This window comes from Cnephaeus nilssonii (assembly GCF_951640355.1).
Source record: "Cnephaeus nilssonii genome assembly, chromosome: 14".
Lineage (NCBI taxonomy): Eukaryota > Metazoa > Chordata > Mammalia > Chiroptera > Vespertilionidae > Cnephaeus > Cnephaeus nilssonii.
In genome coordinates this window covers 3,817,420-3,835,511 of record NC_137085.1, presented here as the reverse complement: position 1 = coordinate 3,835,511, position 18,092 = coordinate 3,817,420, and the positions used below count along the sequence as shown (strand labels likewise).

Here is an 18,092-nt window from a genome sequence, read left to right as displayed (position 1 = left end):
CAGTGAATCAGAATTATCTGGAATGTACTTCTCTAATGATTCATTTTTAAACTTTATTATATGCTTTTAATGATTTTCCCCCAAGAGCCTTATCTTATGGTCCCAAGGTACAGGACCCAGTTGCATGGAGTTCTGTGAGCAGTCACCCCAAGTGGTAGCCATTTAGGGAAAGGAAAATGCATCATCTTGAGGGATGTTAACCCCAAACACGGTACTAAGCGACTACTAAATAAATGATCCCTCCCTCTCCCTCACACTGCGTAAGACCTCTCTCTGTTCCCACTATCTGATAAGATTAGTGTCAATACTTGGAGCATTTATCCCCACTGGAGAGGTTGAGGACTTTGAGTGGACCTAAGTGACAGTAACGCTGGCATTGACTGAGCTCTCGCCACGTGCCTGGAAGAGTTCCGAGTGCCTTGCATGTGGCACCTCCGTGAAACCTTACAACAGCTTTAAGGAAAGGGTGGTCTGTGTCCACCGTTTAAACATTGAAAAAACTGAAGCAGAGGGAGGTGATGTCACTGGCCTGGAGCTATACAGTGTGGAGGGGCAGAGCCAGGCTTTACACCCAGACATGCTGCTTCCACGCCCAGTTATTCTTATATTGGTCACTCGGGTTCTTATTCCCCACCTACCATAAAATACACACCCAGACCACGGTTATGCATCTTAACAATCACCTTTCCCCCGCCCCATTCACTTCCCTCATAGACTAGCCATGATCTGCCTTTCTCTACAAGATCCCAGGAAAACCTTGCAGCTCTAAGCCAGATGGTCCTCCAAACCAGATGGCCCTCCGCTCAGCGCCTCTTTGTGCCAGACCCCAGGGGGCCCCTAAGTCAGTCTCTTCCCTCATCCCTGTCCTGCCAGATTTGTATTGTTGGCCCCTCAAAGGGCAGAACCAGCAGGGGGAGCAAGGCCCTACATTTAACCTTGACTCCTTATTGCACCACCAGGCAGCCTTGGCTCCTATACCTCCAGGACATAAGGAAGACCGGAAGAAAACAGGAGGGAAAAAGGGAGGCACTAGGTTGACCCCTATGGATGGGAAACTGCAAATACAGCCAAGGCCTACTGATGGGCAACTGCTAGTTGGAATTTTGACAATATTCAGTAGGGCATAGGCTTGACTTTACCTTGCTAATGGCAGGATGTGCCTAAGAGAACCAATTGTCAGCTACAAAAAGCCCCAAGTTTCACATGAGTTGTGTTCCAACTTAGTTTGTAAGTCAGTTTTTTCCTATGAAATAGTTGTGTAAGTTACAGAATTTGGAAAAGACTACTGTTAGTCTAGTTGGGGTGTTATGATTGAATCATAAGCTAACTAATTCACCATTAAAATAGTGGAACATAGTGTTGTTATATGTTGACTTAAAATTATACCCAGTTCTTTACCTATTTTTCGAACAGGTAAGATATGCACAGCCTCCTCCTTGATTTTTGTGTCTTTCCAGAAATAGTCCGCGTGTGCTTTATTTTTAACCACGTGGCGGCATGCCATAGACACTGCTCCGTGCCTTCTGTGTCCACTTCACGTACCTCGACGGTTGTTCCTTGTCAGTGCACGTCAGGTTGTCTCACTTCAGGATGACCGGCCTCAGTGGGCATCTGTGTTCTGTCCAATACTTGACTATTACAAGCAGTGCCACGGGATGCTCCTTGTTCGCACGTATGGCTGAGTGGCCTGTTGGGTCAGCTCGAGTAGAACTACTGGATCAAGGGCCACGTGCATTTATGGTTGTGACCCTGCTCCCAAGTGCTCCCAAGGAGCCCACCCATTGCACTCTGCCAGCAGTGTTGAGGAAGCGCCTGCTGACTGTCCCCTCCCCCGCTCAGTGTGCTGGGTTTTCTATTTGCCATCCCCCCAGGAATTGGTTTTATTGGAGAGCTCCGGACCTGAGCGGGAGGAAGGGCTCCGTGGCGGCACTAACCTGGGCCAGTCCTCGCAGTGGCCCTCTGGCTTCACGAGGGGCGGTGCACCCGGGGGGCCCGCGCGCCGGCGCCCACTGTTGCCGTGCCACACGGCCTTGCAGCGGCGGCGCTTCTGCCTGTGGGGGTACAGCCTAGATCCAGCGGCAGGATGTGGGCTCAGCTCTGGGGCTTCCTCGTGAGGTGGTTTCTTGTGGATGTTTCGCTTGGTTTGTGCCCACCTCCCCAGCTGAGTGAAGAAGCTGGCCCAGCCTTCCAGTGTTTGAAACGTGTTGGCCCTGGTCCACCTGATGGGTGAAGGGTGTACTTCCCTGTGGCTGTAACGCTGCTCACCTAACGAACCTGAAGTACGTGGAAACTGATCTCTCAGACAGGAGCCCTGGCCCAGGGCCGGGGTCCCCACTCAGGGAGGCAGTGAGAGCCCTAAAAGCTGTGCAGCAGCAGGATGTGGAGCCATTTTTATGACGTAGAATACGTACTCTTGGAGGTGAGCCAGGGAGCACACAGATGAAGCTGGTTAGAACATACCTGAGAGATGGTGAGTCGGGGAGAATGTCTGTGAGAAAGACAAAAACAGTGTTAAAGCGCCAGCCTGTCTCAGGTGCAGTGTATTCAGCCTGCTGCTCAGGAGCGCAGACCAGCTGTCCTTACAGTCATTAGGGTTCCGCTGGGGAGTGCTGACCGTGGCCTGGGCGCTGCACGGGGCGCTGCACGGGGCGCTGCTGTTCTTTCCTCTTGTGGATGAGAGCACGGCCGCTCGTGAGGGCCTCTGTGTGGCCTGTTCTGTAAGTCACCTACCAGGGTCCACAGCGGCAGAGCCTGGTCGGCAGAACTCGCCAGCCGTCTCTTAACCTCTCGGCCGTGCCCGCCAAAAGTCCACCCGCACCTGGGCCGGGCCAGTCAGTCCTCGTGAAGAGAGGCCAGGCGACCCGTCTCCCGCCCTAACCGATAAGCCTGAAATTCACACTTTTACTCAAAGTGTTGCCTTCACCCTAATTAATCTGAGCAAGTTTCATTTTTCTATGTAAATGGAAGGATTCTCTTCAGAAACATGGTGGGAAGTTTTTAAATAGAATTGAAGGAATGTGAATGTGGCAGGAGAGCATCAGGGACAGTTCTAGTTTAACAGCGACGGGCAGGATGCCGTTAGCAGTTTCCACTATCAGCTGAACCAGGTCTGATTCCAGCAGAGGGAGACAAGTTCACACTGACCATCCTCAAAGGAAAAAACACCCCGGATTTATTTGTACTGTCCACACAGGTGCACGCACGTGCTTGGATGAACGAAGAGAGAAAGGCAGAAAGAAAGAGAGGAGGGCGCCTTTGAAAGTTGTGTTGTTCTTTGGTGCATGTCCAAGTCTCAGGATCTAGAACACGGTTCTTTTAGAGAAGAGCCAGTAGCTATAAGAGCAAGTGATGTTTCTGAAACTATTTCACTGTGTGTGGATTTTTACATGGCGCTTTAAAATAAAAAAACTCTGCGTGTCTAGAAAACTTCATGGGAGAGTTATTTTTTTAACATATTGTTGTCCAAGCAAGATTCTTTTTTTAAAAAAATTTATTGTTTAAGGTATTATAAATAGTAGTACATATGTCTCTTTTTTTCCCCCCCACTGACCTCCCCCTGGCCTCCCCTACCCACCCCCCCCCCCAAGCAAGATTCTTAAAGCCCCTGGTCCTACATGAGCAGCATTGAGTCTCCGGTTCTGGCAGGCGTCCGCTCTTTGACATTAGCATGTCAGCTGGTAAATCAGAGCACTTCACGCCCCAGGCGGCATGGTCGGCTGAGCATGTTCAGGAGTAGAGAGGACTCAGAAGAATTAAGCAGCTAATGGGGTGGCAGCAGGGATGAGTCCCTTTCACCCAGATAGCTTGACACAGAGACTACCAGCTATGTTTAATTGACATTTAGAGCAGCTCACCATTTTTAAAGAGCAATAAATTGTTCGGAATTTCAGTCTCACAGAGCCCTAACTAAGCGAAGTGATAATGGGCTGACACATAACTCATTGGTCATGCTTCACTTGTAAGCACAGTAGATCAAAGCAAGGAAGCGCTAAGAGAGGCTGGCCCGTCCTCTGCAAGTCTTCCCTAAGGAATGGGGCAGTCAGGTGAGGACGGCAGTCAGATCTTCGTCTCCCAAAGGGGCGGGAGGAATCTAGTTTTCAAGAAGTCACCCCCATCTCCCATGCACTCTTTCTCTTCAGTAAAACTCAAAGTCCATGTTGAAACTTGGAGGGTGGCGTCATGGGCCTTTATAGCCAGGTTCTCACAGCAAACGGACCATGTCATTTACCTGCTTCCTGTGTTGTGGACAGTGGGTGCTTTAAGTTAAAAAGAGCTTTACCCAACAGAAGCCCAACAAGGCTCTTGTACAGTAGGGTCTACCGCAGGGCCAGGCACCGCAGCGCTCCACACTGGCGCCCAGAGCAGTGATTTCAACCCTTTTCGTCTCACACATAAGCTAATTACTAAATTCAGCACACCGAAAAGCATATGTTCCTGCCAGTCTGACCCAAAAAAAGGTATAATTTTGATTCATTCACACCAGCTAGCTATTTTTGTATTGGTTGTTGTCATTTTTTTTAACTTGACAATCTAAGGGAAAAGAGGTCTGTGCCCCTGACTAAAGAGTCAGGTATTGCAGGTTTTAAGAATTCTTGCAGCACACGGGTTGAAAATCGCCGGCCCAGACTCAGAATATGTGGGGTAATGCAGAAGTGTCTCTTACATTTGCTCTGGGCATTTGCTGACATCTTTGTCTCCCCTCGGCATTCGGGTTCTGCGAACTGGCTGCCCTGAGGGTGGTTTTAGAATCTGAGTAACTGACCTGGCACAGCGGTGACGGCTTCATTCAGAGCTCATGGCACCACCTTCTTTAACAGTGTCACATGCTCTGTTTCTGCCCATTTTGAGACGTCGTTCTTCTTGGTAATCCAATCTCTTTTGTATCACCAGTCTCTTCTCTTCAATCAAGGGCACATTTCAGATTCTTTTTTTTCTTTTTTTTTTACATTATGCATTTTAGGACCCCTTGAAAACTTGCTGTTCCTTAGGGAACTAGTACCATGTTTGTGGCATTTGCCTGTACACATCTCCCTCCCCCCACAAACTCCACAAGGTGATGGAAACAAGTATGGTCTGTGCACCAGAAGCAAGTCACCAGCATACACAGGCCAGCCCAGGTGTGGTGCCCTGGGGGAAATCCCAAAGTTCAGCCCCAAGTGGGAACTTCTTGGTGCTGTTGAGGGGATCAGCAGCAGCGGTGGAACCTGTCAGAGCAGTGCAGGGGTGAAACTGGTTGGCCAGAGGATTGTTCATCGAAGCTCCAGCTCGTACTGACCATTCACGTCGCACTTTTCCACTCAGACACGTTCCTTGCTGAAATAATTTCACCACTTTTTTTCCCCCTGCAGGAGGACACCATGGAGGTGGAAGAGTTCCTGAAAGAAGCCGCAGTAATGAAAGAGATCAAGCACCCTAATCTAGTACAGTTACTTGGTGAGTGTGTGCAATAACCCTCGGGGTGGCGCAGGTGCTGTTAGAGCAGAGGTGAACGGCTGGCGCGAGTTTGATTTGGACATCTGTTCCCTACCAGCATTCAGCCATTGGTAAAGGAGGCCTTTGTGGGATTGTGTGTGTTGGGGGTTTTGTGAAAGAGAGAATGTTACTACTTTAAATTGATACCTAAAAGCATTCAAATCTCAAATTGGCTTCTGAAACTTAAGAATTTTTTTTTGAATTATATTTTTATTGATTTCAGAGAGGAATGGAGAAGGAGAGAGAGATAGAATCATCAATAATGAGAATCATTGCTCAGCTGCCTCCTGTATGCCCCCTATTGGGGATCTAGCCTGAAACCCGGGCATGTGCCCTGACCGGGAATCAAACTGTGACCTCCTGGTTCATAGGTTGACGCTCAACCACTGAGCCACACTGGTCTGGCAAAACTTAAGAATTTTTAACGATTCTTCCCTGAAGTGCTTCTGTAAGTAGACATAGCCATCAGACATAACCATTGAGGGTAAACTAACGATGATTTTTAGGCCATTTGACGTGGGCCTGGCCTTTGCTTCTGAACTCACTGCTAGCCTCTTCCTGTAAGGTCATTGGCTTGAGAGGAAGACAAGAGCGTGGGTATGTCCCTCCCACAGGAGCACAGTCTCAAGTCACAAGTGCTTGGAGCCATATTAGAAGCGGGAGCAGAGGCAGCATCCGTTCCAGAAGTATTTTCCTTCAGTGCCAGTCCTTTCTGACATTGGTTCAGTTGGGAGTAGAGCAGCATCCTGAAGCCCTCACTGTCTTGTTGGCAGGGGTCTGCACCCGGGAGCCCCCGTTCTATATAATCACGGAGTTCATGACCTATGGGAACCTGTTGGATTACCTGAGAGAGTGTAACCGGCAGGAGGTGAACGCAGTGGTGCTGCTGTACATGGCCACTCAGATCTCATCAGCCATGGAGTACCTGGAGAAGAAAAACTTCATCCACAGGTAGGAGCCTGGCCACGTAGCCCTCCCCTCCCCACAGAGCCAGGCAGTGAGCGGGGCTTGGGCATCCTTCTAGAAAAGCCCAGCCTCTGAGGCCTTCTGGCCCAGCCTCTAACGTTAGTGCCGGCAACACAGTAGCCCTTGAAACAAAGGCGAACACTGAGTCCTGACACTGCCGGCGTCGGTGTGCGGAAGGCCAGGCCTAAGAAACACCTCACTTTGGAACCATTTGGAACTAAATGGAACATTAAATGATTCATAAAAGGCGTCCTTCCGCGTCACCACAGCTCCCTCTGAAGTGGAGGCTCGTTGTCCCTCCGGGCCCGCGTGCGTCCTGATGACCTGCTCCTGAGGCAGTGGGCGTTGCTTTTGCACACACTTGCGGTAATAGCCAGTGCGTGGGTTTTGTTTCTGCGTGGGGTGGTTTTCCCCCTCCCGTCTCCTTATTATCACTTGATTCTCCACTTAAGTTGCTGTCATCTGGGTCAGCGATGTTCCCACAATTGTCAGAATTGTGTGTCTGTGGTTCTAAACGAAGCGCCTTTGCTGTTTCAAAGCCTGGAGTGTTTTGACCTTCAAGTGTGCCACAATTACCTTGGTCTTCGCATTCTTCGGTGGTGGAAATGGCCTCCTAGCAAAGAGACAGCCAGTGCCGGACAGAGCCTGATGGGCTTTGCCGGAGTCTTTTATGCAGGATGTTCTCCACGCCACCGTGGTGACCTTTCCTACCCAATTAACTGGAGTATGAAACCTGCACATGAGATTTCACAGTGAGGAACAAGAGGAGCATGTGCGAAGTGCTGCGCTTCCTTGTACGACAGATTTTCTATGCTCCACGAGACCCTGATTCAGATGCGCCTGTCACTCAAGAATGTGAACCCTCTGAGGCTGCAAATCGAGATTTCCTGACTTCGGGTTTGCCTTGCACAGCAAGGTCCATTCCCTCTTCATTCAAGCAGACTTAGAATCCTTTACCAAAATCCTGCTAGGCACAACTCTTCTGTATTTCATTTCCCTCTGGTTGCTGAGGATGACGCTGTCCTATGCAGCCATGGCTTTAGCTGCTGCCTCGGCTCATTGCTCCATTCCTGTTTGCCTTGTGATTTCATGGCTAATGTCCTTGAACCAAAGATTAGACTCCTACTCCCTGGTAGAATCAGGAGGCAAGAGGAAGCCAATTATACGGAGAGAAGTTTCGGGATACATTTGGATAAGCATCAGGAAAAAAGAGGAAAGTAGGAAACAGTCCAGGCAAAGGATGCCATGGGCTTTATTTTATTTTGTCCTACCAAGTCTGGACAGTACAAGCGGAGACTCGCTCTGCTGGAAGTTTCTCGAGGACTGGCCTGTTTTTGTTCCTGGCATAGGGCAGTGACAACCAGACAGACACTTAGGTGACACTTACTATTCTCTAGGCACCAGTTGAAGCACTTTTCACAGAATGAATTATCACCACAACCCTCAGAAGTAGGCGCTGTGATTATCCTTTTCATTGATGAATGAGGTAACTGAGTCCCAGCGTAATGACCTTGCTCCAGGTCACAGGGCCAGGGCCCGCGCCAGGGCCCCCTGCTGCCTCTCACCATGTTGGGAGCCCAGGTGGTGCTGCGGCCCGGGCACTGCTCCCTGGTGGGAGTTCATGTGAGTTTCCCGGGGACCAGTCTCCCTTTTTCCATTGTTGGTGGTGGATTTGTGAGGCTGGAAAGCCAGCCGGGACCTCTCATGGGTGAACTCTTTCCTTTCCCAGAGATCTTGCTGCCCGAAACTGCCTGGTAGGGGAAAACCACTTGGTGAAGGTGGCTGATTTCGGCCTGAGCAGGTTAATGACAGGGGACACGTACACAGCCCACGCCGGGGCCAAATTCCCGATCAAGTGGACTGCGCCTGAAAGCTTGGCCTACAACAAATTCTCCATCAAGTCCGACGTCTGGGGTAAGGGCCCCTCAGCTCCCTCCTCGCCCGCCCAGGGTGTGGCTTCTTTCCTGTTTTGTTTGTTTGTTTTTGTTTTTCTCCTCTTGCTTTTTCACTGCCTCTTTCTTGCTCTTTTGCCCCTCCCCCCATTATTTAATTCTCTTTTTTGCTTGTTTCTTTTTCATTTAAAAGTTGTTTTTTCCCTGTTCTCTCTTCAAAATGAAGTAAAAATGAGCTTTTTCTTCCAAAATAATTGAGGTTAACTTACCCTTTATCTTCATTCTAAGTTTGCTGCTTGGTTTTGGGGCACCTAGCCAGCGCTGCAGGGAGTGCTCTGTCGTTTGGTTTGGGCTTTCAGTAGGCTCTTACCCTCTGAAGCCTCATGTGACAGTATTGTGTTTTTACTTTTTTAAAGAACTCCTTGTGGCAAATTGTCAGCATACCCTAAAGAAGACAGTTGCCTAATGAGCGCCGTTGCCCCCACCCCCCAGCTTACTGGTCATCACCTCGTGGTGCTCTTGCATCTTCTGTGCCCCGCCCACTCCACCGACCCTTATTTTGAAGCAAATTCCAGCCATCTTATTACTTTGTCCATAAGTATTTCAGTATGAGGCTCTTAAAGATGGCATTTTCATTCTCATAACTACAGTGTCCCCCTCCAAAAATTGACAGTAATTTCCAAATATTATCAAATATCCAGTTAGTATACAACTTCCCCATTAAATCATAAAAGTCATACTTTTTGCCCTGGCCAGTGTTCTCAGTGGTTAGAGCGTTGGCCTGTGCACCAAAGGTCTCGAGTTCGATTCCTGGTCAAGGGCAAGTACCTGGGTTGCGGGTTTGCAGTGATTTTCCTTATTGATACTCGGGCTGTCTCATCTTTGGCTGGTGGGAACTTCACATTGCTCCTAGTCCCTTTGACAAGACCCTTGTAGCTTTTGATAGCGCCTGTGATATTTCCACTTCATTCCCGGCCCTAGACCTGAGCCACCCATTTCTCTAGGGAGGAGTCAGTTCTGCTTCCTTTAATGGGATTGGGAATGTCAAGGCTGTACTCAGGGCCTGCAAAACTTTCAAAGATTTTGAATATATTTTTACTGGTTTCAGAGAGGAAGGGAGAGGGAGAGAAAGATAGAAACATCTATGATGAGAGAGAATCACTGATCGGCTGTCTCCCGCACGCCCCACACTAGGGATCGAGCCCATAACCCAGGCATGTGCCCTGACCGGGAATCGAACCTTGACCTCCTGGTTCATAGGTCAATACTCAACCACTGAGCCATGCTGGCCGGGCAAAGATTTTGTAAGGTTCTTGTGAAGCGTTGGAAGGGACCTTGGAGAGATCTCATACTCCAGAAAGGGGAGGCGGCCTGGCTGAAGCACAGAGCTAGTTGTCACAGAGCTAGGAGTAGAAATGGCCTCCTGACATCTAGCCCTAGATCCCTTCCACACACATCCCCACAAGGTGGTCACGTTACCTCCAAGACCCTGGAGGGGCTCATCACCGCAGCCCACTTCTCTCCTTCAGCGTGTTCTGGTCTGTGGGGGTGAGTGAACTGGAAGCTTCATTCTGTCCTGGGCAGTTAGGAATTAAGAGCCTGGTAAAATGTCAGTGCCTGGCCTGTTTTTGAAGGTGTAGCTTCTGTCTTCTACACAGGTAACCAACTGTAAATGTAGAATACTTAAATTCGGCACGTTTCAAATAACCTTTCTTATTCTTTTTCCCCTAGCATTTGGAGTTCTGCTTTGGGAGATTGCTACCTATGGCATGTCGCCCTACCCGGGAATTGACCTGTCCCAAGTGTATGAGCTGCTAGAGAAAGACTATCGCATGGAGCGCCCGGAAGGCTGCCCAGAGAAGGTCTACGAACTCATGCGAGCATGTGAGCCTTCCCCTGCCAGTTCTAAAAATTACATGTGGGCTCTGTAAAGCATTCCACTGCGGGAGTATGTATGTAAAGCAATGAATGAACTAATTTGATACATATTTTTGCAGACTTTTTTTTTTTTCTCTTCAGTTTTTCTCTATCCCTTTATGTGTGAGGGTTTTTTGTTCTTGTTTTAATACAAAATTGGGATTGATGCATATCAAACTTGGATTTCTTTTCAATAAATACAAACTCCTGGGCCTACCTTGACACATCTGTTGTAGTAGGTAGACACTCCAAGGGACATTTACCTGGTTGGTTTTATTATATTTATAAAACCATTCCTGCAACTTTCTTTGCACTTAGCAGTGTGACAGACAAATCTTTCCACGTCCATAATTTGGAGATGTCTCTCCTCTCCTCCTCCCCCCACTTAATTTTATCTAGCTGTTTAGCATCCCATTAGGTGACTTATTCAGTCCTCTTTTCATGGACATGTGGTTGTTTTACACATTTGTTTGGGATTTTGCCATAAGCAAGGCGGGAGTGAGCACCCCCCCACACACCTCTCCATTGTACTGGTATTGCTAAACGTTGAACTGTTGGCTCAGAGAGCTGTGTGCATTTTAAGTTTTGATAGATTTTGCCAAATTGTTTTTCAAAAAAAGTTGTACCAACTTATACTCCCACCAGAAGTGTATGTGAGTGACTCTACATCCTCACCTTGATCTGTCCTTCATCCTCATTTTAATCTCGTTGACTAGCATTTCTTTATTAATGAGGGTTTTGGACTTTGATAATGTGAAGTAAGGGTAAAGTAGAAGGCGGCCTATTTGGTTTAGTCATTCTGTGCACTTGCTAGAGTGGGGTTGGGAGAAAAATATTTGTAAATGCAGTTCCGGCCGTCAACATCTCTCTGGGGTTTTACAATCCATATGCCTGCCAGTATCTACAGTCTTTTTAAATTCTTAATGTCTAATAGGACACAATGGCCTTCATCACTTAACTTGTCACACCAAAAGATGGATAGCAGGAGTGGAATACTTCTTCCAATTCTAGACTTTTCCTTGAGAATTGCTAGCCACACACTTGTTACTGTTAGCAAGGCCTCCTGGGTGGTCTGACTCCTCTCATCTGTCCAGGTTGGCAGTGGAATCCCTCTGACCGGCCCTCCTTTGCTGAAATCCACCAGGCCTTTGAAACAATGTTTCAGGAGTCCAGCATATCCGATGGTAAAGTGCCCGACCTTGGGGTGCCTGCCTGCCGTGGGTGAAAGGTTGGGGTAGGAGGGATGGTTGTAGGGGACTCCAGCCCTGGTCCTTTAGTTCACTTCCAGGGAGAAGTGCGCGGGCCAACAAGCTATCTGAGACCAGAAAGCTGGACAGAAGTGTTGAGTGTGGAGCTCTGTCCTTCGTAGCCATGCAGAATTCTGAAAACTACTGAGTGTTGTTTCCTTATCATTTTTATGTCTTTTCTGTAAATGTGTGTAGATGATCTCTGTTACTTTAAAAAGAAAAAGAAAACCAACACACCAAAAATGACCCCATACTAATGGCTGCTGGTTTGTGTGTGTGTCTGTTGTTTTTCTGGTGGTTCTTAGAAGTGGAAAAGGAGCTGGGGAAAAAAGGCATGCGAGGGGTTGCAGGTACTCTGCTGCAGGCCCCAGAGCTGCCCACCAAGACAAGAACCTCCAGGAGAGCCACGGAACACAAAGACTTCACCGACCTGCCTGAGACGCCCCACTCCAAGGGCCCGGGAGAGCCTGGTATGTCGTCCCTGCCCCATCCCCACTGGAGGCCCAGGGCCAGTGTGGCACGTGGGACGCAGTGAGTGGAACCTGCACAGAAGGGCAGGCAGATCCCATGTCAGTAACCCGGTGTTGAAAGGCGGGTGCTCCTCTCCCCGTGAACCATCGACAGCCATTGGCCTCAGCAGTGGGGTCAGTCAGAGGCAGAGGTACTCTGAAACCTGAGGAAGGAGCCCGCCTTTTCATGTGTCACTCACAGTGTGGCCCGGAGCGAGCGTCCTGTCTGGACTCTGAGAAGCGGGGGGGAGATGGGAGTGGCTCAGGAGGGTTCTCAGTATTGTCAGGGGCTGCTCTGGTGCCTCCTGTGTGCCAGGCTCTGTCGCAGCCAGGCTGCTCTGAGGTAGCAGTTGTCCCCCTGCCCCCAACCCCAGAAGTCTGGGTGCTCCTGCAGACCAGCGGAACTAAAGTGCCGGAGGTGGGCCAGCATCTGGTTTGTAAGGGATGCTCTGATGGGTCACAGACGAGGTGGGAAGGGATGGGGCAAGCTGGCAATGTGGGATGTTTTGCCCCAGCAGGACCTATAGAACCATGATTCCCACGTTTTTTGTGTGTGTGTTTTTTTTTTTTTTTTTTAGTGTTTTTATTGATTCTAGAGAGAGAGGAAAGGAGAGGGAAAGAGAAACATCTATATGAGAGAGACATCGATTGGTTGCCTCCCGCATGCACCCCATCTGGGGTCGGGGATCAAACCTGCAACCCAGGTTCGTGCCCTTGACCGGAATCGAGCCTGCAACCCTCTGGTGCGAGGCTGATGCTCTAACCGCTGAGAATGCCAGCCAGGGCATATCCCCCGTTCTACCGATGAGAACGCTGAGGGTGAGCAAAGGAAGTAACTTGTCTAGGCCTTTCTGAGCCCAGAGCCCAGAGCTCTTGGAGTAGGAGGCTAGCTGGAGGTTTCTTGCCCACTCAGGAGTCTTTAGTTTGGGCTTGTTGAACCTTCCCCATGTGTTTCAGATCCTCTGGACCACGAGCCTGCTGTGTCTCCATTGCTCCCTCGAAAAGAACGAGGTCCCCAGGATGGTTGCCTGAATGAAGACGAACGCCTTCTCCCCAAAGACAAGAAGACCAATTTGTTCAGCGCCTTGATCAAGAAGAAGAAGAAAACGGCCCCAACCCCTCCCAAACGCAGCAGCTCCTTCCGGGAGACGGACGGCCAGCCAGAGCGCAGGGGGGCCGGGGAGGAAGAGGGCCGTGACGTCAGCAACGGGACGCCTGCTCTCTCACCCTCGGACACGGCCGAGCCAGCCAAGTCCCCAAAGCCCAGCAGTGGGGCTGGTGTCCCCAACGGAGCCTTCCGGGAGGCGGGAAGCGCAGGCTTCCGGTCCCCCCACCTGTGGAAGGCCAGCACGCTGACCAGCAGCCGATTAGCAGCCAGCGAAGAGGAGGGTGGCAGCAGCGCCAGCAAGCGCTTCCTGAGGTCCTGCTCCGCCTCCTGCGTGCCCCACGGGGCCAAGGACACCGAGTGGCGGTCAGTGACGCTGCCCCGGGACCTGCAGTCCTCAGGGAGGCAGTTTGACTCGTCCGCTCTTGGAGGGCACAAACGCGAGAAGCCAGCCCTGCCTCGGAAGCGGGCAAGTGAGACCAGGTCTGACCAGGTGACCAGAGGCACGGTGACGCCCCCACCAAGGCTGGTGAAAAAGATGGAGGAGTTGGCTGATGAGGTTTTCAAAGACACGGCCGAGTCCAGCCCGGGCTCCAGCCCGCCCAGTCTGACTCCAAAGCTTCTCCGCAGGCAGGTTGTGGCGGTTCCTTCCTCTGGTTTGCCCCACAAGGAAGAGGCCGCGAAGTCCAGCGCCGTGGGGACACCTGCCGCAGCTGAGCCAGTGCCCGCCACCAGCAGAGCAGGACCAGGCGCGTCTGGAGGGACCAGCAAGGCCCCCGCCGAGGAATCTCGAATGAGGAGGCACAAGCCCTCCTCCGAGTCCCCGGGGAGAGACAAAGGGAAGCTGTCCAAGCTCAAGCCTGCCCCGCCGCCCCCGCTGCCAGCTTCTGCTGGGAAAGCCGGGAGGCCCTCCCCGAGCCCGAGCCAGGAAGCAGCCGGGGAGGCAGGCGCCAGCGGGAAAGCGAAATCCACGGCTGTGGTTGTGGACGCTGTCAACAGTGACGCTGCCAAACCCAGCCCGCTGGGAGAGGGCGTCAAAAAGCCCGTGCTCCTGTCCGTGCCAAAGCCTCAGTCATCCACCAAGCCAGCGGGGACCCCCACCAGCCCAGTCCCCACTCCCTCCACTTTGCCATCAGCACCCTCCGCCCTGGCAGGGGACCAGCTGTCCTCCACCGCCTTCATCCCTCTCATATCGACCCGCGTGTCTCTTCGGAAAACCCGCCAACCTCCCGAGCGCATCGCCAGTGGCACCATCACCAAGGGTGTGGTCCTGGACAGCACCGAGGCCCTGTGCCTGGCCATCTCCAAGAACTCCGAGCAGATGGCCAGCCACAGCGCCGTGCTAGAAGCCGGCAAAAACCTCTACACGTTCTGTGTGAGCTACGTGGACTCCATCCAGCAAATGAGGAACAAATTCGCTTTCCGCGAGGCCATCAACAAACTGGAGAATAACCTCCGGGAGCTTCAGATCTGCCCGGCAACCGCGGGGAGTGGCCCGGCGGCCACTCAGGACTTCAGCAAACTCCTCAGCTCCGTGAAAGAGATCAGTGACATCGTACAGAGGTAGCAGGAGCCAGGCGTCAGGCCAGCCAGCGCCGCCTGCAGTGTGTGAGGGCTCCCATGCCCGTGACGGTGGCTGACACAGGACCTGTGAGCTGGGACCTTGGCCCCGGAGCTGAGGGCCACCATGGAGTACCGCCCTACTACCTACATTGTGCACCCACTGTCCTGCACTTCCTCCTCCTCGGCCCGCCCGCTGAGCCTCTGTCAGAGTTCTGTCTGTGGGTTCCCGCCTGGTGGACTGCAGTCGGCACACCAGCCCTTCCCCACGGGGCTTCCGGACTGCCCTTCAGGCCAGCTGTGAAGGTGGGTGAGCGCGTCCTCTGGTTTTCTTTCTGGGGGATTTCCTCTGGCTATGCCTTCGCCTCCATTTTCCCCAAAAAGAAGTGCCCTGAACGGGAGCTCCGTCGCCAGGCCTTGGGAACTGTTGCCTTCACTCACCTGGTGGAGGGAGCCTGTACCCTCATCCTCCTCATACCTCTCGTGCTTAAGACACGTTTCCAGCACTGCATCCTGGGAAGCTCTGCCAGCGGTCACTCGGCCTGCGCTGCTGCCGGGGCTGGGCCCTCGCCATTTCCTCACGTGAAGGACAGCTCTCATTTGGGGGGTACAACAGGTGCTAACACAAGCCAGCCTTGGGGTCGCAGGAAGGAGGGGGACTGTCCTGTCACCCTGCTGCGTGTCCTCGAGCCCAGTCCCAGCTCTCTTGTGGCATGCACTGCCAATTCTGGATGCAAAGCCCGAGGCTGAAGGGGAGCAGGGTCGCCGTCCAGCATGCAGGGCCAGGGGCAGGGCAGAGGGGTGGCTTGTTGTGCGAACACTGGTGCTGAGATGGCCCGGGCCCCGGCCTAGGCCGGTCTTCGGTGGCCCAGTGTTACTTCCTTTTGAACTTGCAGGTGCCCGAAAAAGGCACTTGACCTTGATTTCTGACTGATCTCCATTCCCTCCCTTGTACTCCCCTAAGACAAAGTAGATTCTTGCAGGACTTTCTCCTTTGTGACAAGCCAGTCTTCAGTTTTCTGGAGTTCTTGAAGCATTTCACAGCTCTGCTCTCAGCACAGCCGGTACAGACGTGGGCACCGGCACACAGACAGGAGGAGCAGGACTGGGCCACAAAGCCCCACGAGTGCGGGCTGCACCCTCCTGGCAAATGTCTTACTTAATGACCACGAGCAACACGTAGCCATCAGGGAGGAAGGAAGCCACAAAGAAACGACACCCTAGAGAGCGTCTCGAAGAGCAGGTGTGCCGTCATCGCCCCCTGGGCTGCCCAGGACCGGGCTCGGGGCAGGGGCCCAGGTCTCCTTGACCGTGACCTAGAGCAGCTACTGAGGAGTGGGCAGGCACCTGCTTGGGTCTTACTCCAGGCCAGAAGCAACCCTTGGAGAAACCCACCTTCTGCTCCCCACACCTGCCCGTGACCTCACACAGGCCGTTTTTACACTAATCACCCAGACTTGTATCTTATTTCTCTGGATTGTTTGATACTGTTCTCACAGCGCATCACCTCCGTGCCCCCTCAGACGGCTGTTCCACAGACTGAGGGAGGTGCTAGCATACCGCCAGCGGCCTTGCAGACAAAGCAAACCGACCCACCGGTCCCTCGCCTCCTGTTTCCGGGAGGCACTGGCCTCCTCTTTCTTCACATGACGTGCCACTATATTTTGCATTTATCCTTTGGTATTACACTCTTGTAGACTTGCTCTTTTATAAATGACATGTAAATAGTTTTCCACTCCCCTCCCTTCTCCAGTGCCTATGGGTTCTCTCTCTCTTGTTTTTGGTCCAGTACATTTGTTTCTGTGTATGACTCTGTTTTTTGAATCCACATCTCTCCTCCGTAGTATTTTTTAAATAAATGTTTACATTAGAATGTGCGTGGATTGCTTTGGTCTGTAACTCTTCCCTGTCGTCCAGAGCTGCGGTGCGTGTCGGTGGGAGGGCGCCCTTGCTTTCTGGAAGGGCTGGAGGCTCCGTGTGGGGTTTTATGGAGCAGAGTGATGGCAGGATCACAGCAGGATGCTGCAGCCTGTGTCCCCCTCTTCGTTCTCAGGCACTTGCCCTGCCCTCGCCTCGAGCCCTTCCTGCGCCCTGGACACTTCCTTGCCAGCAGCCCAGCTCTTGTCAGTGCACTCCTAGTACGGGCCACTGCTGGCTGGCATGGGCAAGGAAGACCAGCCCGAGGGCTGTGCCAACTGTCAGGCCGCCGCAGCGTCATGGAAATGGGAGGATGTGATATCTCAATTCCCTGCTGACCTGAGAGTAAATCCCTCCGCTGGTGCTCTCTCCCCTCGCCTCTGAACTCACCTTCTGCCGCTGCCCTCGGCCCCGAAACACCCCTGGCTGTGTTCACCACGCCAGGTGCCATGCTCTGTGCGTCTGAGGACAAGCAGGGCGTGCTGGCCTGCGAGGGCATGGAGGTACCACTCTGGGCCCTGCCTTGGCCTCTCCCAGCCCCCAGCCAGGGGCTGTGGGGGGCGGCGCTGGCTTTTCTCATCTGGGTCTCCATCTGACACCCGCCGACAGCCAGGAAGTGGGAGTCGGGGAATGAGCGGCGCCCTGTGGTAATGATACTTATTAAGCCAGCAGGCTTGTCAGGGGTGCGGATCCTGCTCACCCGGCACAGTGACGAGTGAACCTCTTCCCCCCAGGCCTCGGGCGCAGGACGGGTGGCACGCCACGTGGTGGAGGTGAAGACGCCGCCTGGCACGGGTTTGCTGGAAGCCACCTGCGCATGCGCAAGCTGAGGTCAGGTCTCCCCTCGCTTCACCGAGGCAAAGGCCGCGTCCCGGCTGCAGAGCCTGTGAGGGGTGGAACCATCACTGGGCACCAGCTCTCCGGTCTGAAAGAGGGCGGGATGGTTATGACGGCAGCCTCCGTGTCAGACGTGGACTGGCCGCGGAATTGACACAGCAGCCTCTTGGACGGTGTTGTAAGACCCTTCTCCCAAGTAAGACTCTTCCTTGTGTAGCACCGGAACTTAAACTTGGGCCTAAACTTGTTTGTGTCACAGAACCCCCTGAGAGCTAATGCACACGGATTCTAGCCCGGGAGAAATGCACATACGTGCGCGCACAGCAGTTTTCAGGTAATTGTGAGCTCTGCCCTCGAAGTCCAGAACCCAGGAGGACCCAAAGGCCGACCCTGCCCACAGGGCCAACGCTGTTGCTGTTGTAATAACAGAATAGCAGCCTAAAGCGTCAACTTGAGGATAGGCACATTGTGGTGTGTTCCTGTAGTGGAATGTTCTGGAGCAATGAGAGAGAACTCGGCGCTGCCACACCACAAACGTAATGTTGAGCAGAGGTAGCCACTGGAACTGGTGATGCCGGAGCTTTCATCTTAAATGGGCACGGCTCATCTGTGGGCTGGTGTGTGGTGCCGGGAGGGAGGGTCACTGAGGGAGGGGTCACGCCAGGCGCTG

At 52.4% G+C, this 18,092-nt stretch overlaps 1 protein-coding gene across 2 annotated transcripts in view; it reads left to right on the top strand.

The window, feature by feature from the left end:
• Positions 1 to 16,541, top strand: part of ABL1 (ABL proto-oncogene 1, non-receptor tyrosine kinase) — a 95,796-nt gene extending 79,255 nt beyond the window's left edge. For both annotated transcript variants that reach the window (XM_079789839.1, XM_079789840.1), the window contains exons 5-11: positions 5,349 to 5,433; positions 6,246 to 6,423; positions 8,168 to 8,352; positions 10,062 to 10,214; positions 11,342 to 11,431; positions 11,800 to 11,964; positions 12,961 to 16,541. In XM_079789839.1, the coding sequence (XP_079645965.1) occupies positions 5,349 to 5,433; positions 6,246 to 6,423; positions 8,168 to 8,352; positions 10,062 to 10,214; positions 11,342 to 11,431; positions 11,800 to 11,964; positions 12,961 to 14,675 (2,571 nt within the window). In that variant the 3' untranslated portion in view covers positions 14,676 to 16,541. The remainder of the gene's footprint in view (positions 1 to 5,348; positions 5,434 to 6,245; positions 6,424 to 8,167; positions 8,353 to 10,061; positions 10,215 to 11,341; positions 11,432 to 11,799; positions 11,965 to 12,960) is intronic.
• The last annotated feature ends 1,551 nt before the right edge of the window (positions 16,542 to 18,092 follow it).